This window comes from Dasypus novemcinctus, chromosome 7 (assembly GCF_030445035.2).
Source record: "Dasypus novemcinctus isolate mDasNov1 chromosome 7, mDasNov1.1.hap2, whole genome shotgun sequence".
Classification (NCBI taxonomy): domain Eukaryota; kingdom Metazoa; phylum Chordata; class Mammalia; order Cingulata; family Dasypodidae; genus Dasypus; species Dasypus novemcinctus.
In genome coordinates, this window is record NC_080679.1 from 119,745,782 (window position 1) to 119,771,246 (window position 25,465).

Below are 25,465 nucleotides of genomic sequence, written 5' to 3' on the forward strand. Positions count from 1 at the left end.
TCTTTGATTTCCTTGAACAATCTTGTATAATTCTCGTTGTATAAGTTCTTTACCTCTTTAGTTAAATTTATTCCTAAGTATTTGATTTTTTTATTTACTATTGTGAATGGTATTTGTTTCTTGATTTCCTCCTGATCTTGCTCATTATTGGTGTACAGAAATGCTACTGATTTTTGCGCATTGATCTTATAACCTGCGACTTTACTAAACTCATTTATGTGTTCTAGAATCTTCGTTGTAGATCTCTCAGGGTTTTCTATGTATAGGATCATGTCATCTGCAAATAATGAAATTTTGACTTCTTCCTTTCCAATTTGAATGCCTTTTATTTCTGGTTCTTTCCTCAGTGCTCGTGCAAGTACTTCTAAGACAATGTTAAATAGGAGCGGAGACAGTGGGCATCCTTGTCTTGTTCCTGAGTTTAGAGGGAAGGAGTCTAGGATTTCTCCATTGTAAACAATATTGGCTTTAGGTTTTTCATATATACTCTTTATCATGTTCAAAAAATTCCCTTGTATTCCAATCTTTTGGAGTGTTTTTATCAAGAAAGGGTGCTGTATTTTGTCAAATGCTTTTTCTGCATCAATAGATATAATCATGTGATTTTTTTCCTTCAATCTGTTTATATGGTGTATTACGTTGATTGATTTTCTTATGTTGAACCATCCTTGCATACCTGGGATGAATCCCACTTGGTCGTGGTGTATAATACATTTAATGTATTGTTGAATACGATTAGCAAGTATTTTGTTAAGTATTTTTGCGTCTAGGTTCATCAGAGAAATTAGTCTGTAATTTTCCTTTCTTGTGATGTCTTTGTTTGGCTTTGGTACTAGGGTAATGTTGGCATCATAGAAGGAGTTGGGTAATGTTCTTTCCGTTTCGATGTTTTGGAGTAGTTTCAGCAGGATTGGTGTCAGTTCTTTCCGGAATGTTTTGTAGAATTCACCTGTGAAGCCATCTGGCCCTGGGCTCTTCTTAGTTGGGAGATTTTTGATAACTGATTCTATCTCTCTGCTTGTGATTGGTTTGTTAAGATCATCAATTTCTTCTTTTGTCAATATGGCCTGCTTATGTGTTTCTAGGAATTTGTCCATTTCCTCTAGATTGTCATTTTTGTTGGAATATAGTTTTTCAAAATATCCTCTTATGATAGTCTTTATTTCTGTTGGGTCAGTGGTGATATCGCCTTTCTCATTTCTTATTTTGTGTATTTGCATCTTCTCTCTTTTTTTCTTTGTTAGTTGCTAAAGGTTTGTCAATTTTGTTAATCTTCTCAAAAAACCAGCTCTTGGTCTTGTTTATCTGTTCAAGTGCTTTCTTATTTTCTATTTCATTTAGTTTTGCTCTTATCTTTGTTATTTCCTTCCTTCTTCTTCCTGTTGGGTTACTTTGTTGTTGTTTTTCTAATTCCTTCAAATGTGCAGTTAGTTCTTCGATTTTTGCTCTTTCTTCTTTTTTGATATATGAATTTATGGCTATAAACTTCCCTCTCAGTACTGCTTTTGCTGCATCCCATAAATTTTGGTATGTTGTGTTATCATTATCATTTGTTTCAAGGTAGTCATTGATTTCTTTTGAGATTTCCTCTTTGACCCACTGTTTTTCTAAGAGTGTGCTGTTTAATTTCCAAATCGTGGTGTGAAATCTGGGCTTCTGGCCCTTGCAAATCTCCAGCTTGACTCCACTGTGGTCAGAGATAATGTTTTGTATGATTTCAATCTTTCTGAATTCGTTCAGCCTTTCTTTGTGGCCTAGCATATGATCTATCTTGGAGAATGATCCATGTGCGCTTGAGAAAAATGTATATCCTGCTGTGTTTGGGTGTAGCAATCTATATATGTCTATTAGATCGAGCTCCTCTAATATACTATTCAGATGTTTTGTTTCTTTGGTGATTCTCTTTTGAGATGTTCTGTCCAGAGTTGATAGTGGTGTATTAAAATCCCCCACTATAATTGTAGATGTATCTATTCTTTCACTTAGTTTTTCCAGCGTTTGCCTGACGTATTTAGAGGCACCCTTGTTAGGGGCATAGATATTTATGATTGTTCGATCTTCTTGACAGATTTTCCCTTGGACTAAAATGTAGTATCCTTCTTTGTCTCTCACAGTTGTTTCACATTTAAAGTCTATTTTGTCTGATATTAATATAGCTACTCCTGCCTTTTTTTGGTTATTGTTAGCTTGTATGATTGTTTTCCAGCCATTCACTTTCAATCTCCATGCGTCTCTGGGTCTAAGATGTGTCTCTTGTAGACAGCATATGGATGGGTTATGTTTCCTTATCCAATGTCCCAGTCTGAATCTTTTGATAGGTGAGTTTAATCCGTTGACATTCAGTGTTATTACTATCAAGGAATTATTTGTGTTAGCCATATTTTGATTGGATTTGTGTTTGTCATATTTTGTTTGTATATTTTTTTGGTCTTTTTTGTTGTTGTTGTTGGTCTTATACTCTCCTCCAACTTTGCCTTTCCTGTTTTTTCCTTTCTTCCTGCAGAACTCCCTTTAGAATATCTTGAAGGGGAGGTTTCTTGTTGGTATACTCTTTCAGTTTCTGTTTGTCTGTGAATATTTTGAACTCTCCATCATGTTTGAATGCTAGTTTAGCTGGATAGAGTATTCTTGGTTGGAAGTTTTTTTCCTTTAGTACCTTGACTATATCATACCACTGTCTTCTTGCCTCCATGGTTTCAGAAGAGAAATCAGCACTTAATCTAATTGAGCTTCCCTTGTATGTGATGGTTTTCTTTTCTCTTGCTGCTTTTAGGATTTTCTCTTTGTCTTGAGCCTTGGATAATTTGATAAGTATATGTCTTGGGGTGGGCCTGTTGGGGTTTATGACTTGTGGAGTGCGCTGTGCTTCTTGGATATGTACATCTGTCTCTTTCAGTAGATTTGGGAAGTTTTCAGCCATTATTTCCTGCAACACTCCTTCTGACCCCTTTCCCTTCTCTTCACTTTCTGGAATGCCTATAATACGTATGTTTGAGCGTTTTGCATTGTCATTCAGGTCCCTAAATCCTAATTGGATTTTTTCTATCTTCTTATTGACCCCTTCTACTATCTGTTTGATTTCTGAGGTACTGTCTTCCACATCACTAATTCTCTGCTCTGTCTCTTTTAGTCTGCTGATATTTGCTGCAAGTGTATTTTTGATTTCTTGAACTGTGGTGTTCATTCCCATCATATCTGTTATGTTTTTGCGTATGTCTGCAATTTCCCCTCCAAGTGATGTCTTCATGTTTTTAACCTCTTTCATTACTGCATCAAATTTGTCGGTGATGAATGTTCTGAGTTCTTTCATTGCTTGTGCCAAGTTTTGCTCCCCTTCATGCTTATTGGTTTGTTGATTGGATTCAGTCATGTTCTCCTGATTATTGGTTTGGTTTGTAGATTTTTGTTGCTTTCTGGTCATCTCTTTATTTTGACGAATTTAATCAGTTCCTTAGCTTCTTTGTCTGCTTTTGGAGGTTAATTAGTTGTTATTTTTGAATAGGTGTTATATCTTCTCTTTGTCACTTTTTTCTTCTTACTCAAGTTACTTGTTGTTGGTTAAGTTCACTTTAGAAGAAAGTATTAGTGTTGGGAAAAGGCAATTGTGTCAGCAAGGGTAAAGTGTAAAGTGGTATTGGTAATGTATGTTAACAAAGCAAGAATATGAGATCTGGGAGGATGGAGGTTAGATTCATGTAGATTGTATAGAGTTATAGCTGTAGGTAGAGTATCTTTTATGAAGTAGGTGACTGAATATAGGCGGAATATGGTATGAACTACAAAGCTATTGTTTTCATGAGAGAAGGAAAAAGAAAAGAAAGGTAATAGTTTCAAGAGTGGATAACAGACAGAAAACAGAACAAAGGTATTAGAAATTAAGAGTTAGACACTTTGTGGATCAAAGAATGGGAGGTGGGGGGTGGAATATAGGAGAGACAGTAGATGATAGTGGTTATCAAGATGCAGGGGAAGAGGGATAGTGTAGGTAGCCTAAATCAGTTCACACAGAAATGAGGCAGTGGAGGATGGGAAAACCCAGCAAATGTGAAGTGTTCCCTGTAGCACGTATTGTGTACTTGAATTAAAATAAAATAAGTGGAAAATGAGGGACAAGAGGGAAAGAGAGAACCAAAAAAAAAAAAAACACTAATTATAATAAAGAAAAAAAGAAAGACAAGAAGAAAGGAAGAAAGAAAAAGAGGATAGGCAAGCGGTGGGGAACAGATGGGGGGAGAGAGATACAGGTATACACGTGTCACAATTGCAACACTATCTAAAACAACAACCAAAAATACCCCTAAATATCTGTATAAAAAAAAAGGACTTTGGGGGAGAAGCTAGGAGAAAAGACTAGGGGATAATGCAATATTAGCAATCAGGGCATCAAAAAGAGTAAAAAATAAGATAAAGTGAAAATAAAAACAAAACAATATGAACCATTAAAGATAAAACACAAACGTTGAGGTCCAGGGCACTCAAGGACCCCAGGTAGACCCCAGAGCATGATGGATTCAGGGGTGGAAAGTCTGAGACACTGAAGACTCAAGAGGTGTGAGTCTGGGGTGTGGACCGCCAGAGTTCAGGGGACCCAGACCTGGCAAGCTCAAATCTGGTCCACAGAAAGCTTAGGAGCCCCGCAGTGCAACACAGCCCTCAGGGATCCCCGTAGCTGGGTGCCAGCCCTGTGGGGGAAGCCAGATCCGCGAATTTTATATTGAATTTCTGATCCCTGAAATTCACCTAACTCCTCAGGGTATCAGCCTTTGGACAGCTCCCTCCCTGTGCTCCCTCGCAACGGCCACTTGAGGGCGCCTCTACACCACGGCCAGTTCAATGACCCAGATCCCAAGCCCTGCCGGGTGGGGTGGGCTTCAGCTGGAAACGCCGAAAACAGACTCTAAGATCCAAAATCCCAAACTTCGCAAAATATCCTCCAATCAGCTTCCAGACGTGTCCTCCTCCCTCGCTGCACCCTACAACAGTCTCCCAATTGTGTCCCCTTATTGTCCAAAATCCAATTCCGTTGCAGATCGGCAGCCGGACCTGTGGGGATGGGGCTCCAGGCGGAAGCACTGCCCCCCCTGTCCGGCGACCAAAAACGTCCCCCGCTTCACAAGAAAACACCGTCTGTCTCCCCAAATCAATCTGCAAAGGAGTCTTGTCCCAACAGTCCCTCACCAGCCAGCCCAGTATCCGCGAATTTCTCAGCACCGCAAAGCCTCTAGTAAAAGGAAAAAAAAACCAAAAACCCTGGCCGCCGGGGCTCCGGAGCTTCAGGAGCACCCGCTACCGCGGCTCCGCCCACCCAAGGAGGGAACTTCCCGAGCCCAGCTGGGACCTCCGTTTATATATTATAGATGTATCCTCTCTGTTACCTTCCCACCGAATTGACGTCCAGACACCTTCCAACCAGCAAAAATCCCCGAAACAGCGCGGTCTCAAAGAGCCTTCAACGCTGCCCAGCCGCCCCCTACAGAGACACTACCAGGCAAGCTCACGCAGCCACCATCTTGCCGAAAACTTCCATCATGGGAGGTTTTGATGACTTTCAATCTCTTTACTTGGGGATTGGTTTGTTGAAGTCTTCCATTTCTTCTAGGGTCTGTGTAGGATGTTTGTATGTTTCTAGGAATTTGTCCATTTTGTCTACATTGTCTAGCTTTCGGCACTGTTGTTCATAGTATCCTCTTAGGATCTCTCATATCTCTGGGGTCAGTGGTAATGTGTCCCCTGTCATTTTTTATTTTATTTATTTGTGTCTTCTTTCTTTTTTTTTTTTCTTTGTCAGCCTAGCTAAGGGTTTGCTGATTTTGTTGATCTACTCCAAGAAACAACTTTTGGGTTTGTTGATTCTTTCTATTGTGTGTGTGTGTGTTTCTTGATTTCATTTATGGCTGCTCTGAACTTTACTATATCTATCCTTTGGTTTGATGTGGGATTATGTTCCTGTTCTTTTCCTAGTTCTTCCAGGTGTCCAGTTAGATCTTCAATTTTAGCTCTTTCTTCCTTTTTTTAATATAAGTATTAGGTGCTATAAATTTCCCTTTCAGCACTGCCTTTGCAGTGTCCCATAGGCTTTCATATGTTGTGTTCTCATTTTCATTCATCTCAAAATATTTACTGAATTCTCTTGAAATTTCTTCTTTGATTCACTAGTTTGATTTAAGAGTATGTTGTTTATTCTCCATATATTTATGAATTTCCTGCTTTTCTCTTTTTCTACCCATTATTAATTTCCAGCTTCATTCCATTGTGGTCAGCGAAAGTGTTTTGCTTAATTTCAAAATTTTACATTTATTGAGACTTGTCTTGTACTGGAGAAGGATCAATGAGCACTTCAGCCAGGTTGTGTCCTATGTCTGAGGTGAGTCTCTTGTGGACAGCATATAGACTCTTATTTTTTAAACCTAATCTGTCGATGTCTTTTGATTGGGGAGTTCAAGGCATTAACATTTCCATGTTTTTACTATGAAGGCATTACTTATTTCATCCATTTTACCCTTTTGGCTTTTTGTTGTCATATATTACTAGGGTCTGTCTTTTTACCCTTCAATTTACCCTTTCTAATAATCTTCATTTCTATACTTTTCCCAAAGTCTCTTCCTCCCACCCCCTTTTGTTTTTTTCCTTTCAGGTTGCAGGACTCCCTTTAGTTTCTCTTGTAATTCTGGTCTTTTGCAACATATTCTCTCAGGTTTTGTTTGTCTGTGAAGACTTTAAACTCACCTTCATTTCTGAAGGACAGTTTTGCCAGATACAGACTTCTTGGTTGGCAGTTATTTTCTTTCAGTATCTTAAATACACAATACCACTTTTTTCTCATCTCCATGGTTTCTGATCAAAGGCTGGCACTTAACCCTATTGAGGTTCCCTTGTATGTGATGCTTTGCTTTTATCTTGCTGCTTTCAAAATCCTCCCTTTATCTCTGGTATTTGTCATTCTGAATAGTAGGTGTCTTGGGGTAAGTCTATTTGAATTTATTCTGTGGGTTGTCCTTCTTGGATGCTGATATTTATGTCTTTCATAAGGGTTGGGAAGTTTTTGGTCATTATTTCCTCAAATATTCTTTCTGTTCCTTTTCCATTTTCTTCTCCTTTGGGGACATTAATAATGTGTATGTTTGTGAGTTTCATGTTGTCATTAAATTCCCTGACACCTTGTCCAATTTTTTCCATTCTCTTCTCTTTTTGTCCTCCAGTCTTTTCCAGTTCAGATATTCTGTCTTTGAAATCACTAATTCTGTCTTTGAACAATTCAAATATGCTCTTACGTGCCTCTAATGTACTTTTAATCTCATCCATCATGTCTTTCATTCCCATAAGCTGTTACTTTTCTTTGCAGGCTTTCAAATCGTTTTCTATGCTCACTCAGTGTCTTCTTATTATCTCTTAACTCTTTAGTCTTATTTTCATTCAATAATGAATGAAATGATTTAGGAGACTTCTGTGATTATCATTCATTAGTTGTCTTAAATCCTATCTCTCTTCAGAATCCTCTATCTCTTCAGAATATTTGGTTTATTCCTTTGGCTGGGTAATCTCTTCCTGTTTCCTAGCATGGCTTGTAATTTTTTGCTGATGCCTAGGCATCTAAATATATTGGTGAATTTATTTTGAAGGACAATTCTTCCCTCTTGCCTAATGTTCTTTTTTCCACAGCTCTTCTTTGATTTTTGACTCAACTTATTCTGAGTCTTTAAAATTTTCCAGCCTAAGTTATTAAAATTGGATCAGGGACTCACTAATGGGGCACAGATTTTCTCCCAGGAGTTTGGGCTAAAAAGAGTCCTAAATCCTGTTTTTCTCCTTGCAGTTTCCTGGCCAGTCAATAGATGGCACTTGTTAATGAACCTTTCTACAGAGATGTTTTGTTCAACCTCTCTTTCTCTTGTTTCTGCTCTGGCTAGAGCCAAGATTCAAAGCTGGCTCTGCTGGCCAAATTCACTGAAGAGAAACCATTCTCCACTGTTATTCAGCTGCAGTGAGATAGTGGTTTTATCCGTGCTTGAAGAGCTGAGGCTGGGGGATGGGGACTGTTCCCAGCAGGGGGTTAGTAACTCATGTTTGCTGTTTCAGGTTCCTTATCTCTCTGTCCCTTGCCCTTCTGGGGGCTATGCAGACCATCCTGGTTTGCTGACCCCCAAAGTAGGTCCCTCAGACCTTTCTCCATTGTTTTTGTGAGAGAGTTGAGCCCTGTCTTCCTACTCTGATGCCATCTTCATGGAACCTCCCCTCAGTGATCAACAGTAACATTTTTAACATAAACTGTTCTATTGGCTTGCATGCTTACTTGCAGGAGGGTGGAAAGTTCCTGAGTCACTGTGTATCCCACTTCCTCATCAATTCTGGGAACTTGTAACTGAAACATTTTCTTAGAAACACTAGTGCAAGGAAAAAAGTAGGCTAAAATAAGTATTATTACCTTGGAACCAGTATCCTCACTTTTACCCTTGCTTCTAGTATCAGTATGACCATCTCCCCCCTCTTTATGATTTCTTTTTATTACAAATTATGTTTTATTACTTGGCCATTCTCATATGGATAGATTCTGCTCCCTCTCTGTATTAGTCAGCCGAAGGGGGTGCGGTACAAAGTATCAGAAATCTGTTTGGTTTTATAAAGGGTACTTATTTGGGTTAAAAACTTAAAGTTATAAGGCCCTAAAGAATCCAACTCAAGGTTACTTCCTTACCAAACTCTTTTGTCATATGTTGAAGCAAGATGGCAGGTGATGTCTGCGAGGGTTCAGCCTTTTCTTCCCTCTTAAAGCTCTCCAAGTCCAGCTTCTTCCAATCTCAGCTGTAGGCTGGCATAGGGCTTGTCTCTCTTCCCAGGGCTTGTTTCTTCCTGGGCTCAGCTGCTCTGTTCTTTCAACAAGGTCAACTGTAAACTATCAGGTGAATGACTTATCTCCCTTTCTGGGGTCACAGGATCAAAGCCGACAAGTTCTCTCTTCTTCCATATCTATGGAGCGCTCTCTCTTTTCTCACGTATCTTCTTTCGATTGAGTGTCTGTCTCACCACTGGGACAGGAAGTCAGCTCTGTATGCCGTAATGACATTGAATCAAAGCCCCAATCTTGATTTAATCAGGTAAACATAAAGCCTTTGCTTCATGTATTTTGAAGCTTTGTTTTATGCATATGAAAATTTATGATTATTATATACCTGATAAATTGAATACTTCATTGACATGAAATGTCCCACTTTATCTCTGATGATACTTTTTTGTCTTTAAATATGTTATCAATCCTAGTACTCCAGCTTTATTATGCTTACTGTTGCTCGAACTATCCCTTTTTGTATATTTACTTTCACTCTCTCTTTGTCTTTATTTTTAAAGTAAATCACTTACAGACATATCTCATTAAGTAATTTTTAATGAATTTTGAGAATTCCTGTTTTTTAAATTGGATATTTAGACCATTAACTTCTATTGCAATCATTAATTTGTCTTTCACCATTGATGGTCTTTTATTCTCAAAGTGTCTCATTAGTCCATTTTTTACACATATTGAATATATTTTTAATTATATTCTGGATATTCTGAATATTATGGAATGTAGGCTCTGGGTTCTGTTATATGTGTTGATGTCTTGTTTTGGAGGCAGGTAACTTGATTGAACTCAAGCTGCAAACCCAAATTTTATTTAAGATCCTACATCTTTAGGTTAACTGTTTAGAATATGCCCCACATATGAGTAATTCATGAATCAACTATAAAATTAAATGGGGTTTGTATCTTAACTGCTCTTCAGGGTACAAAGCTGAGGCTATACCTTAGGCCAGATGCTATGAAAATGTAAAATCTTTCCAGTGCTACTTCCTTCTTTCAATGTTGACTCCCCTTCAGAATTTGCTTGCTTTTGTTACTGTTTAGCACCTTCAGATAGTTGGGGGTTTTGTTTGTTTGCTTATATTGCTCATAGTTTACTGTTGTTATCTTTGGGAAGGTCAGTCCATTAGAAGCTTATTCAGTCATTCCGGAAGCATTCCTGAGGAAAATAGGAAGGGGGTTTTGAATGGCTAACCTTCCAGCTTGTGATGGAAAGATTTGTGGTTATTGATTTTCTTCATAAATGATATTGTAGATACAAAGTCAGAACATTTTATCAATCCATCAATCAGTCAATCTATGACAAAAAAGAAAGAAAACCATAGAAGTAAAACAAGAAAAGAAACAAATAAAAGAAAGGGGTAAAATTAGTAAAGGACAAGGAAAGGAAAAGAGAGAATTCCAAACAGACAATGATCACAATGAGCACATTAGAGAGTTCTAAGGGTAGATGCCTACAATCCAGCCCATCTGGGTGACTGACATAAGAAAAAGAATACCCGTCTTTTATGAGCCTGAGTTGGAGAGAAATAGAGGAGTTAGTGGGAAAGGCAGAAATCCATACACTAGTAATAATTATATGACAGAAATACTGAAAAGCAGCCTCGATGAATCATGCCTTTGTGTAATCCACTGTCTTTGTCTGCCTGTAGGACCAGTGACTTGTTTCTAATCAATAGAATGCTGCAAAGGTGATGGATGTCACTCCCTTGTTTATGTTACTTTATTAGACTCTTCCTTAGTAGACTGGAATGAGGGATACTCCTCCTGGCCTTGAAAAAAACAAAGAGCCAAGTTGTGAATTGCCTATAGAGAGAGTCACAGAGGAGAGAACTGTAGGTGGCCTCTGGGACATCAGGGTAGCCCCCAGCCAAAAACCAGTAAGTAGCTGGGATCCTCAGTCATACAGCAGCAAATAAATGACCTCTACCACCACCTGATTGATCCTGGAAGCAGATTATTACTAGTCAAGTTTCCAGATGAGAGCACTGTCCAGGGCTGGATTGCAGCCCTGTTTGATCCCAAGCAGAGGACCCACCTAAACTATGCTTGAACCCCTATTCCATGGAAATTCTGAGATGATAAATGTGTTTTAAGTCCCTAGGTTGATGGTAATTTGTTATGTAATATAAAATAGCAAATATTACAAGGTAGAAACATGCTTCTTGTAAGGTCTGAACACCTCAACAAATCAGGGAAATGGCTATCCAATTATGATACCCGGGGAAGGGTTAAAGCCTTAGAGGGACTGAGCAGCAGCAATCTAAGCTCAAGGTTATACTGGCAAGTTCTCAGTTCAGGTCTCTGAGACACTTCTGGGAGAGCCCTGAATGGCCTGAGAACTGAGGTGACTTCAGTCGTGAGGTGGAATTTGGGAAGATACATTTGTAATGTTTAACAGGGGAATCTGAGGACTGAACTGGTCTTAATTGTTGATTAGAACTTATAAAGGGGAGAAAAAGTGAAAATTTTACAAAAGGAAACTTTGATTGTAATTAAGAAAAATAAGGAAAGAGGATTACAAAAACAAATCAGAACATTGATGAATACCTAAGAGACAGGGCTAACATTCTGAGGAGCCATTATAAGCCAGAAACTTTGTTAGGGGTTTCATAGATCAGCACTATCCAAAGAAATTAATGCAAGCCTCATATAGAATTTTAAATTTTCTAGTAGTCACATTAAAAAAGTCAAAATAAATGTGAAATTAATTTAGTAATATATTTTATTTAACCCCATAAAGCCAACATATTATCATGTCCATGAGTAATAAGCATAAAAACATTTCTTTTGGTGTTAAGTCTTTAATCCACTTGTGTATTTTTCAACTAGAGCACTTCTTAATTTAGACTAGCCTCTTTTAAAGTATGCAATAGCCACATGTAGCTAGTGGCTACCACATTGTATAGCACAAGCATAGATATCTATCACACTTATCAACAGCCTTCTGTAGTTTTGGAAACCATTTTGCAGAGAAAAAGACTGAGATTCAAAAGGATCATTAAAATTGTCCAGTTCACATAGAATATAGAGAAGCTGAAATTTGGGCACAATTCTGTATTTAAAGGAAATGTTCTTTCTTGTATATAATGTTGCCATGTTAACATGTACAGGCAAATAAGATCTACACTTGTACAATTGCTACTACCACCACTACTAATACTTGTTTACACATAATTATCACTTCCTACATATGTCACTGTGTGAAGCACTTTTCATGTATTTTCTCATAACACTATGGGTCAGATATTATTATTATCAGGGGTTTTACAGAAAAGGAAGCTAAAATTTAGAAAAGTTAAGTACATTGCCAGTAAATGTTAACTCTGTGAATTCTGTCTCCAAATATCATCTTTCAAATACCATCTCTCTTTTTTTCTCTTAAAGTGTTATCCCTGAATCTCCTACTCCAGAACCAAGGCTGATGTTGATAAAAATTCAGATTCCTGGTCCCCACACTATCTTTGTGATCAAGTCCTAGAATGGGTGATCTTATCATACCCAAGATTGAGAACCTCTATACTATCATACTAGAATATATCAAAGTCCAAATAAAAGTTTTTATATTTTGTATTAATCTTGCTTTATATATTTCTCTTTAAAATACATTTACAAAAAGTACAATAATTTGTATAAAAATAAATTACACAGGAGACAATGAAAGTATATTTAAATATATGTGTATCCCCTGATTAGAGAATATTATGAAATCTTTCCCCCATAGACTTCCATGCTAGGATCTGAAAATGTCTGCTAGAGATTCGCTTATTGGGTGTAAACACAGTTCCATTTCTTAGATATGGATTTTAAAATAATCTAGTTAGTTGAGGAAGGCTGAGTAAAAAATAATAATTTAAAAGATCTTGGGGAGCATAGAGAAAATTTTGATAGGAAATAAAACAAGAACTTTATATGACATCTACTATACATCCATTTCTCTGTGTGAGATAAATTTGACAAATATTACACAAAATTCTTCTAGTGCTATGATAGACTTATCTATGTATATGTTTATATATGGACTTTTTATTGCATAGCAAAAATATTTTTAAAGTATATACTATGCACCTGTGTTTATATATACATATTACACATATAGTAATGTGGGGTCAGGCAAAAAGTCAACATAGGAGACACTCTATGAAACCTTTAGGATAAAATTAAATGGACATCTATTTTCTGTTGCTTTCCATCTAAGACATGATATTACTGAAGGTACTAGCAACAGGATTGCTTATGTTCAAATTCCTATTATGCCTCTAAATAGCAGTGTAATCTTGAACAAGCTTCAGTACTTCACACCTTAGTTTATATCATTCTAAATGGAGATAGTGTTAGCAGCACTGTGCAGTTTTGTTGCAATATACGCACTAGACAGTGACTGATTCACATAGGGAATCAATAAATGTGAGGTATTATTTTCATTATTATTCACAGGAAAAGTTTAAAAAATGGAATTGGACATGACAGAATGGTAGAGTGGAAAGGGTGCTAAAATGGTTGTTTGATAGCTAATGGTATAAGGAAATAAATGGTATGTGACAAATGCATGATGCAGAAATTAAGCACTCTAGGGATGTTAAAAAAGGATTCACTTTCCACTGCAGTGGGCAGGACTGACTTCATCAAGGGAACTAAAAAAACTGCAAAATTTTGTAGGTGGAGAGGATGTGCACTTGGAAGGGGTTCTTTTCGCGGATGTACAAATTCATAGATTTTAGCAACTCTTGGCAGATGGAAGAACCCAATTTGAATCCTCAGAAATAATCCACACTGTACCACAACTTGGCAGTGTGAGTGGAGATGGTGCCAACATAGGAGCTATAGAGGAAAGAGGCTTGGACCCAGTGAGGAAAAGGTATGCTTTTAATACTAATTACAGCTCAGATTGAACAGCAGGTTACACACCTTTTTACAGTTGAAAACTTGCAGACTGAGAACTGTAGCTCTTTAAAGAAGTACGTCTCTGAGTTTGGGAAGGTAAGAAGCATAGTTACCCAAAGCCACAAATCCTGCTAAGAGCAGAAATTTTCTCTACATCATAGCCTGTGTAGTTCTGCCATCAGTAAGAAAGAATGGTTTGGGACTGGGACTCATTACTTTTTCCAGATGAATTTGGAATTGAACAAATAGACCACAATTTACAATTTCCCCCATGATGTTGAATGCAGGCTAAGCTGATACCATATTTAACAGTATGCAAATTATTTAATGGCCTTGCAATGAAGACTCTGAATGACATAAAGCCCCACACTCCTTAAAACCTCTTTAGTCTCTCTTGATGTTCGCTAAATCTGAGGAGTTCTGAAGTATAAACAAAGGTTAACGTTCTGTTTTCAATGCCATAAATATAGTTTGGAAAGTCACGAGTAATTTTATAGCTGTACATATATTGGAAAGAGAGCCTGACCCTGGAGAGCTGAAGGTTTACCATCACTTTGAAAAATAACAGTTTGGAAGGAGTTGTTCCAAATGTAGTAAACATGCCCCTGTCTTTTACTTTATATTCTTTAATAGCTATTTTTTACTGAGTACTTACTAAGAGCCAGGGACTCTATTAAGGGTTTCTAAACTTTTATTTTAAAGTAAATCACAGATACAGGAAAAGCCACACAAAAGCATTACAGGTCAAATACCATTTTTACCACTACCCATGCCAAAGAATTCAACTTTGCTGGTTACCCAGAAGCCCTTCAATATGCCCCATCCCCTTTTTCCTCCAAAAGTAACCAATGCCTTGCCTTCTCATTTCCTTATGGTTTATGGCTTATTAGTTAAGTGTGCATTTCAAGCCCTATAGTTAAGCCATTCCCAGCGTTTCAAATTAATATGTCTTTTAGGTCCATTTTAATCAACTTGCCTCTCCACCTCTTTCTTTTTCTCAGAATGTGTTTGTTGAAGAAATTGAGCCATTTGTCTGATGAAGCGTGGCCCTGAGTGGAGTTTGTTGAATGTACATTTACAGTGTAGCTTTGTTTGTTCTCTTCTTTGTATCTCCTACCAATAAGGCACCGGGACCTGTGATAAGTCTCAGAATTGATATCTTTGGCACAACCATTGGTAGCTCTCTGTTCTTTCAGCAGGAGGCACAATGATGGCTAATGCCTAGATCCATTGTTTTATTTGGGGTTCCAAAGTGGCACTACTCTATCTACAGTTTTTACAAATTAGCCTGAATAATTTTATAAGGAGATGCTTCTTCCATCTCCTATTTAGATACACAAATGCAGTTCATAAATAAAATTTACAGTTCCCCCACAAAAGGCACAGTGTTTGATTCTTTTTCAAGATAATGAATTGGCCCTTAATCATCCACAGAAGGTGCTCAACTGGGATTTAACTATATCTGATGGATTCAAATCCATTGTTATTCTTAACCTTCCTGAGGTTCTACTTTTCCGTTCTCTGGCTGGGGGAAGCCTTTTCAAGGTTGCTTTTAATTCTTCTTAACATCACCCAAATAGTCTTTGATAGCTTCCTTGTGCTTTTGATATATTAAAATGTTCCAGGTTCATCTGCTGCATTTCCTATCCCAGACCTGGATTCAGCAATTTTTCTAAGAAGCCATGGTTCCTTCCTTTGTCCCTTCCTTTCTCCCTCCCTCCTTTCTTTCCTCCCTTCCTTCCTCCTTTCCTCTAATATGCTTATGTCTTTTTATTGCATAAGGACCTTATACCTTTTTTATTTTTTCCTTTATTTTTAAAGGAGTTTTAGATTATATAAATGTTACATCAAAAATATAGGGGATTCCCATATACCTCCCCCTCCCCCTCCCACACTAGACCTCACTAACAACATCTATCATTAGTGTGGTACGTTTGTTATAATTGATGAACACATATTGAAGTATTGCTTCTAAGCATCGTCTCTAGTTTACATTATGGTTTAAACTTTGTATCTATCATGCAGTTTTATAGGTTTTGACAAAATGTATGACAGCCTGTCCCATCATTGCAATGTCAGGCAGGACAATTCCAATGTCCCCAAAATGCCCCATGTTACACCAATTCTTACCTATCCTTCCCCTCAGAATCTCTGATGGCTGCTGTCTTTATATCAGTATTACAAATTCTTCTGTTACTAGAGTAATAGTAAATCTACTTTGGTCCATAGTTGCCTTCCCTCCTTATGTTTGTTCATTCCTCAATCTTGAGGATTTGGGGATGGTGGTGTCCACTCTGCTTCCAATTGAGAGGAGGCTAAGACTTCACTGGGCAGATGGATGGAACTATCTTCCATGCAGTTGCAGATACTCTCCATTTTGGGGATGGGCATTGGTTTCCTTTTGGGGGGTGAAAGCCATGGTTTTTTTTTTTTTGTTTCTTTTTTTGAGGTTTGGAGGCCAGGGATTGAACCTAGGGCCTCATACATGGGAAGCTGGTGCTCAGCCACTGAGCTGTATCAGTTCCCCTGAGTTATTTTTTGTTTTTTTGTTTGCTTGTTTTTTGTTTTTGTTTTTAGGAGGCACTAAGGACTGAACCTGGGTCCTCCCATGTGGGAAGCAGGCACTTAACAGCTTGAGTTGCATCTACTCCCTTATAGTTTCTTTTAAAACTTCAATCTGGCTGCAAACTTCAATCTGGCTTCTCATTAATGCTAAAGTGGCCAGGGTTAGCAAAAAAACTACAGTTAAAACAGTTAAATTTGAATTTCATATAAACAACTAATAAGTTTTTAGTATGAATATGTCTCAAGTGTCCCAAGTAAATCAGATAACCAAGCTTATTTAAAAGTTTGCAGAGAGTGTAAGGGGAAAATAACTATGACCTGAGGTAGGGTCTAATCCTAGGCCATGCAATACTCTTTGGCATCATATGCACAGGCTATAGGAGTTTCAGCTGTATTAAGTCAACACAACACCTTACTGAACTTTAACATTTCCTAATCATTTTACCCAGTTTATAGTATCTTGTCCCTCAAATTCAATATAGAATTTATGAATTAGGGAAAATAGAATAAAATAGGCGTGATCTTACCAATATAACCATTATCTCCCAATTCATTCCTCCCTGTGAGCTCTCAGCATTGGAGGCTCAGTATTTTAAACATATAGTCCCAGCTCATATGCAATGGAGAATTCCAAGCAAAACTGGCTTTTACTTGATGCTTTCTTCCAACGCAGTATCTGGTAGGCCCTTACCTGTATCCACCAGCAGTAGATTAGAGGAATAAAATGACTGTATAATTTCTATATGTCAAATAACGGTTAGTGAATTATTCTTAGACAACAGAGAAGAGATTTTCCTTGAGGTTCCTATTCAGTAATTTTTTTAAAGTTGTTAAGAGGTTCTGACAGGGCTTAATTTTGAGGAAACAGGGAGAATAATTTTTTTTTTCAAAGCACATTTCCTCCAAGACATCCCTGAATTAAAAAGGGAGACACTAAGGACTCCCAAATCCCACCCCCTGTACACAGTTCCCACCAAGTTTCCTCTCCTGGAGGAATTTGGAATTTAATAGGAAAAATAAGACCTCACTTGTGACAATTAAATTGCTGAACAAGCTAGTACAGAATAAGCATACATTTTGTAGAGGGATATATGCTCCAAGAAGAAAGTTAAGGAGGAAAGTTCCTGTGAACTTGAGTTAAGGACAGATGTAAGATGAGCTAGGTCCTAATGGATCAAGTACATTTGGGAAGATAGGAAAGTGAGTGAATGGCTTCTCCATGGGAAGGGAGTAAAACCACCAAAGAGAACTGCTCATCCACCCTTTGAGATTTTTTCTGATGCCTTATCAACTAGGATGAGGCACATACATAAGTCCTGCTGAGTGGGAAAAAAAAAAAAAGCAAGTTAATGGGCATTTTTCTAGTCAATGATTTGTATAAACTGTGATATTTGTTATAAACTCTTTTTGCTTCCTCCACTGATTCTTACTGTCTAATTAAGGGTAGCAAATGATTAAATATCAGAAGAAAAGGTAAGCAGGGAATTGATTGAAAATGTCAAATATAAATCATCTAGAGAGGAATAAGCAAATTAAAATTTGGACCAGCTTTCTGCAATTATATAAATACTAAGAATATAACCAATAGCTGGGACAAGATCTGGGATCTGATCAATAGGAATTAAGGCATTTCATAATCCTTACGAGTGCAATAATAAATATCGAAAAAACGTAATATATCCAAACTTCATCAGGATGCATTCCCTCGGCTTTTATACTCTCCTCATCGCTTCCTCTTCCTCCTATTTTCCTTCTCCTTAATTTGGATAAAGATATGATTTTAATACATAGTTTTGTAGCATAGAAATAGCATCACTGAAAACAATACAGGTGACAGACTGACAGTAGATATGAATTATTCTGTCTCAAGCGCTAGCAGAGTTAAACAGTGTTCAGTAATGTGAGATGTTTGTAGTCTGCCATATTTCAATAGATGTTGCATCCCAAGATGCCCTAAAACTGTATTTGTACAATCTACACAGATGACTTTGTGTGGTAAAAGGACTGCTATGAACCCAATAACTCAGCCTCAATTTCCTCTGGAGATGATAGAAGAATAATTCTCAGTGGGAGAAAGTAAATTGGAGAAAAATGGCAAGGTTCCCTTGAGGCCAAAAAATGCTTTGGGTCCATTTCTCCAGAATCTTATACTTACCTATTCTTTTCAATAGGAAAATGTATGGGGCAGTCTGAATCTGATAGTAAATCCTTAAGAATAAGGGTTAAAAAATGGAAATCCCCCCTTCCCTCAAAAATTGATCAAGAGCTCACTCTCAAGTTTTCTCTATCAATTCATAAAAGATTTCCCTAAATGGGAAATCTGCTTTGTGCTGTTCTGGGAATTAAATAAAGAATGGAAGCAGGTAACTATTATGAAATCTGAATATAACAGAAGGCTCAGTAATAATGTATTTGCCAAGGACAAAGAGAAGGATATTATTTTGAATCACTGGAAAATCTAGTCTTGGTAATGGAAACAAGAAATTTTAGTTACAGAGAAATTTGTTCATCAAAAGCAAACTCATTATCTGAAAAAGACAAATGTTGTGCCAATGTTTCTAAATACTCTTCCATATCCAACAACCCTTCTGTCATTTGCAGACTGAGTCTGATCAGGAAAACTTTATGTTCTTTCTAAAGAAGTGTGAAGATCAGGAAAAATAATCACTAATATCAGCCAAAAGAGATGGTCTTTTTTTTTTAACATGGCAACATTACCAATTAATTAAATGATGGCCCTTAAAAAAGTGGTCAGATAAATAAACCTAAGCCAATTGTCAGGCTTCTAGTAAATAAAATAAAAGAATGATAATCTGGCTAAATGTCCTACTTTCTCAAGTTGTTTTGGTGCTAAGATTCAGCTGTACATACTAAAAGAAAACATACCTGGGAAAAATCATGTGCACTTTCCCCCCATCGTTATGCCCTTACACATGTCATAGAAAGCTGTGGAGAAGTGAGGTTTGTAAATATAATAACCAGGGAGATTCCACAACACTGGACCTCTGTATGAATGAGCATTTTGTCTACATCTTCACACCTCCAGAGAGTAACAAGAATGGCTCTCAGGATACTGCAACTCTGTCTGCTTCCACCAGAGATCATAATTGGGCTATGAATTTTTGCAACAGAAAAATCTTCCTGTGATAGACCGAGATTAACAAAAAGTTTATTTAAAAGAATGCCTAAAGAACCTCAGAACAGTATGAGCAGTGTACGTGAATACTACTTAAATATGCAGTGTCTTCACTTCTTTCATTTTTTAAAATGAAATTTCTGTTACACTGTACTGGCTAGAGTTTCTAAATTACAGCTTGTTTCTAAGGATTGCTCCACATACTGCTTTTCTGCTCAATGACATAATATGCACTTTGGGGAATTCAAGAAGCCGATTGAGGTGAGTAGAGGTGATTTATAAATCGAAACCAAATGATAGCAGAAGATGTGAACTAAAGCTATTTCTTGATCCCTCAAGAGCTAATTGGGCATGTTTCAGGCCAGGTCTCTGAAGGCACAGCTCGTGAACTCTGTCTTCCTGATGCTGTGCTCGTTTAGACACTCAATAGAGGGTTGGCTGATGCTCAGGAATTCCCCAGCAAGGTGGTCTTTCCATGACACAGCAGATTTATCTCAGAAGGAGGGAGAAAAGAAGGAAAAAGAAATAATTCTAGCAGCTGTTTATTGATTCCTACTTAATTTATCTGAAACATAGCAGTCTCTCTCTAAAGGTTGCCCTTCTTCACAGAATCCCAAGGGACATTGTACCTTTCTCTGACATATCTGAGTTTAGCCAGATCTTATTTATGTGGTTGTTGTAAGAGTAAATGTGGGGAGGTTGCCACTTCTTTCTCTCCATCTTATCACAGGGTTCTTGGGTTCTATATATGTAACTTGATGTGGGCAATAGAATACTACACTCTTGTCCTATGTTCTGTGCTTTTCTGGAACAGCCCACATATGCCACCAATGCTTGAACATTTCAATGGTGATCATGAGTAAATTCAATTATCTAAATCTTGCAACCTATCTTCAACTATTCACATTAATATTTTCTGGTAACATGAAATGTCCTGCATTGGCATCTCACTATTAAAGAAAGGAATATCTAGGAAAGAAGACATTGGAGATGTCCATGATGCTCTATGTGAGAAAGTTTCTGAGTGAATTTAGAAACTCAAATAAATATATTAAGGAAGCAGCCTTGTAGGCTATGTCTATTCGGGAATATGAAACTATTATAGGATTTGAGGAAACCCTTTTTTTTTCCCAGAAGAAAATGGTATAGTCTGAATCCCAGGAAGTGTTCCTGGGTATATTAGCCATATGTTGAAAGGTTTACACATTTATAATTCAAGGTAGAGGATATTTTTCTAGATAATCTCTCCTGGTCTCTGTTTAAGTTATGAGCATCTGATTCCATTCCATGAAATCTATAAGGAAATCTCGTTTATCACTTTATTGGAATTAGAATGTTAAAACATTTGTAGCTGTGCATGAGTAAAACTTGAGCTAATCTGAGCATGTCATAGAAATCATGAGGAAAAGTATGCCAAAATTGTCTGTATATGTGCTTCTGAAGCGAGCACAAAAAAATAGTCTGTAAACTGCTAAAAAAAAAAACTCTCTCAAAATAGATCTTTAACTTTCAGAAATGATGCTCTATAAAGAAAGTTTTAATTTTCTGAATTCTAAAAAAGTTATCAGGGCAAGAACAATTAATTATATGCAAGTAGGGAGCATCAGGAAAGTTTGGTGGATGCTACATATTCATTCTGAGGTAACTAACTCATTTATTGAGTTACGGGTTTTTTTTTCTCAGTATTTAAATGACCCATCCACTAAATCTTAAATACAGGTATACAAATAATCCTCAGAGGATAGTCTTTTAATTTTAAAAATAAATATATAATCATAGAAATTTACCAGAGGCAGGATCTTAAATATCAAGTTTACAATTTTTTCCCCTAATTTTAGCAGAGAAGTATGCAGAGGCAGATACTGCCATGACCTGAGGGATCTCGGGCAAGAACCCCATCCCCTGACAGCCAGGCTGGCTCGGGTGCCTCTTGTTTATGCTGCAGAGACTTCAGTATGAATGAGCTGTTGAGTAGTGTCACAAACCTGTGGCCATTTGATTGTAAATTATTGTTTTTATGATTAGCATAATAAGACACTATACAAAACAGAGCTTCAGGCATTTTCTCTTAGGGTGCAAGTTATTTACTTATGTTTTATTTTCTGGGTCATTAGAATATTTTCTTCAGTGAGTTGGAAATGAAGTAGAATAGCCTACATTGTAAGTCAAGTATAAGTCACATTTCAAAAAGCAGAGTATTTAAATTTGGAAAATCAGTTTACATGTGATTACATTTTAATTAGTGCCCTTAACCTAGATGCCAGGAGCTATAAAGGAATGTTCCTAGCTTGAGGAAATAACAACCAACCCAAAAAGACAGGAATACAAGACAAGTCAGTAAGCCTTCCCTAAAAATAAAAATGATTCACACACACACCATACCTGAAACAACCAATTTCTGCCTTGATTTTTAACCAAACTGACTACATGCTGAATACTGATATGGCTACAAGTTCAACAGTTGAATTGAATCAAATCAGTAATTTAAAACAGGGTGAGGATAATCCCCTCTAGTGTACTGTACACTTATTCTGTGTCAACAGAATTTTCTGCACATTAAATACCTTCCTTCAAGTCCTTCATAGGTTTGTCTAAAATGCAAACACATTTGAAGGATGAAGGTATTCAAATAATGAACTAAAGATCAAAATATGAAGATGGAAATGTTTTCTTAATAATTTGGATCTTCATACACACCTCCCACACCACAATTACTTGTGAGGGAAAAGCAAGATTTTTCAGATTTACTGGGTAAACTGACTAAAAGCTTGTTACCAGGTTATATATGTTTTATACTTTTACAACTAGCAATGTTATTCTATAGCAATGGACCAAAATATTGTAATGGCCCATGACAGCATGCACTTGAATACATATTTTTATAAAGCAAGCTCTTCTTTCACCTAAACTCTCCCTTTCTAAAGACAAAATCACTACATTTGACTTTCTAATCTAATTAAACAGATTGGTGATCACTGATGTGTTTCCTTTAAAAAAATATTTTAAAGGGACTATTGCAATTAATGTTTAGGGAAATCGTGGGGATTCATGTTTTAGGAGTTAAGAGGCAGAGCAGAGCACTCAAGAGCCTACAACAGCCCCACAGCTGAGAATTGGCTACTTGTAGGACAATGCAACCCAGAGATGGAGGGAGCCAGCCCTTAGCTAATAAACCCAGCTCAAGGCTTCCCCTCTCCCTCCCATACCTTCTGTGCCCTCTGCCCCAAAACGTCTCCCAGCCTGAGAGCTAAGGCCGGTAGCATCTGCATGTTTAACTCCCCCCAGCCATTTCTCTGCTGAGCAGTCCCCAACAATTTGTGCCAAGGATGTGGGGACTGCTTGTGGCCCATCTCTTCGGACAGGTCCTTCCCCAGCACCCTTGGACTGCCGCGTGCTGCTGCATCCTAATGAAGCTGATGGGCTTTGTCTATTTCACCTGCGTGAATTCAACTTCCAAAGGGTTATATTGACTCTTTCATTTGTATCGCTGCTCCAGGCTCCCAATCTCCTTTCTATAATGTAAACTCCCTGCCGGCGGGAATTTGGCTGGTGTAGCTCATTATTTAGCTTCTCCCCTCAGTAATCCTGCCTTGTCTTACAGTGTGTTTGGCAAAAGAAAGGTGCTCAATAAACACAATTTGAATGGGAATGGGGCTTGTAGAGTCATGGAAAGCTGGAAAAGGGACTTCAGTTTTGAATTTTTTTTTTCCAGTGTCCAGGGAAAGGGGGAAAAAAAAGTGAGTGCAGATAATCACCATTAGAGTTATCACTGCTTTCAACCAACCTTTAGGAATTCCGCTGTCATTAGCCAGGCAGCGAGCGGGGGAATCCAGGCTAGAGGCCAAGGGATGTCCACTGCCCCAAATCAAGAAGCTTAGAGCCCCAGGCCCACATCTGGGACAAGCCCTCGGATCCCGACAGGTGCTGCCCGCCCGCGGCGGGTCTCGGGGTCGCCAGCTCCCCACCTCTTGCCTTTTCGGGGGCACTGGAGCATGCCCAGTGGCAGCGCGGGAGCCTCCGAGGGCTTTTTGCACGGGCGTGCTCCGCTTCTCCGGGTTTTAGCCGGAGCCCGCGGGGGGCGGAGGGCTTGGGGTCCGCGGCGCCCGGCAGCGGTGGCCGCGCGAGGGGGCAGCGCGCGCCGCGCAGGGATCTGGACGGCGCTGCGGCTGCTCGGCAGCTGCTGGGGCGCCGCGCGGCGCTGCTCCACCTGGGGCGCAGAGCGCGGCGCGGGCAGCCGCTCCAGCCCAGCGGCCGTACCGCGGGAGGGCGCGGACTGCGGTAGAATGAGAGCTGGGCTCCTCCGGCCCTGGGAGACGTCGGCCGAGCGCAGTCAGGTGCCGGGTGCCCGCCGCCGGCCGCTCCACTAACTTGCCACTTGGTCGCGCCTGGTCTCCGAGGCTCTCTAACGCTTTGGGGTGGTGGGGGGCGGGGGGAGTGGGGAGTTTGAGGGTCTGCGATCGCCCAGGGAAGGATCCTGTGAGGGGGGAGAGCCTGCTGGTGCCTCTCTTCTCCTTCCCCTCCCCGTCGCTCCCCTCCCCCCACTCCGTCGCTGCCGCCTTCTCTTCCGCCAATTCGGAGAGCGACGGGAGCCTGTGACATGCGATCGCGGCCAAGTGACGGTCCTCGAGTCTGAAGTGCCCGCTAGGAAGTGAGCGCCACCGCGGGCCGCGGGCGATGACAGCCATGAAGCAGGAGCAGCAGCCCACCCCGGGGGCCAGGGCGAGCCAGGCGCAGCCGGCGGACCAGGTGAGAGCTGGCAGTGGGGGCCAGGCCCGCCCGGAGGAGAGGCGCCAGCCCGCGCTCCTCACCCCCCACCCTCCGCCTCGCCTTCCTCGCTCGGCTCCCACGACTCTTCCACCCCCCGCCCCGGTTCCAGGCTCTCCTCTCCTCACCCGTGGACTCCGCAGGAAGTTGGAGCATCTGAGTGCGCTCTGGGGCTGGGCGAGAGGATGCGCAAGGTGGAGAGCCACGGGGAAGGGGGTAGAGAGGTAAAGGCTGGGGATGCCGTGGGGAGCCCTGGCGGGCCGGCCACGGAGGAAGAGAGGGGAGGCTGGGACCAGGGCAGTAAGGCCTCCAGGCTCCCTACCGTGCGCATTGTTGGGGTCTGCTGGGCGCCGGGGAGGCATCCCCTGGCAGGGTTTGGGACCCATCTTCCCGCAGCTGGGAAGCGCGCTGGTCGAAGAGAACCGAGTAGGCAAATGACCTTTAGGCCGGCAGAGTTGTTTCTTTGCTCTCCTTTTTCCTTCTAATCGGGCGGGGGGTGCATGGGGGAAGAAGGAGTACCAGGCGGCGTCTGGAGTCTGCTGAATGGATAGGAGCTTAGGAAACAGAAAGACATGGGGTATTAAGGAGAACTGGGGACGTGTGATCAGTAAGGGCAGCTGGAAGGGTATTGGTTTTAGTGATTTGTGGGATCCAGATGTGCGTCTGCAAAGATGGGGTGCCCTGGGAAGGCTGGGAGTGATTCCCATCCCACCGTCGTCCTTCCGCACTTGCCACCCCTTTTTGTTTCCATCTCTAGGGGTCTGTAGCATAACCATACGGTGGAGCCCCACCTCGACTGTGTCTCCGGATCGGGGTGACTCGGGAGTTCGCTGTCGCTTTTTCCCAAAGTTGGAGGGTCAGAAGCGCCGAGGCGCCCTGGCTGGGGGTGGGGGGTGGGGGTGGACAGGGAGTCTGTGATGAGCTGGCTCGAGGTGCTGTCACGTTTTCACCAATTAGACACTCTGGGCAGAGAGGGCTGCTCTTAGGTCAGCGGATAACTACGGAGCTGGAGGTGCCGGGGGTACCGCAGATGGGGGTTCTCTGCCCCAAAGGCGCTGTCAAAGGCTGCCAGGATGTGCGCGGGGCCGACCCGCCGGGCACATTGCTAAAAGTGGGTGAAGGTGTGTGAGCAGCAGGGCTCCAGCAGCGGCTCAGCTCTTCGCGTATTCTAAGCACTGTGCGTGCAAAGGGGAGCTGTCCAAATCGCCGGGGAGTGATGGCGAGGGAGGAGGAGGCGCTGCCAGCGACGCTGTTATTAATATTCCAGTCTTGGTCAGCTCT

General features: G+C 40.0%; 1 protein-coding gene across 3 annotated transcripts in view; it reads left to right on the forward strand.

Annotated features, from left to right (window-relative positions):
- The window catches only part of DPP10 (dipeptidyl peptidase like 10), a 1,447,377-nt gene that overhangs the window by 686,693 nt on the left and 735,219 nt on the right, over window positions 1–25,465 (forward strand). Inside the window, exon 1 of one of the 3 annotated variants that reach the window (XM_004458043.3) lies at window positions 23,501–24,166. The exons of 1 other annotated variant lie outside the window; for it this stretch is intronic. In XM_004458043.3, the coding sequence (XP_004458100.2) occupies window positions 24,095–24,166 (72 nt within the window). In that variant the 5' untranslated portion in view covers window positions 23,501–24,094. Of the gene's footprint in view, window positions 1–23,500; window positions 24,409–25,465 lie in introns of those variants that run through there. One more of the 3 variants, XM_058301105.1, reaches the window with a different exon arrangement.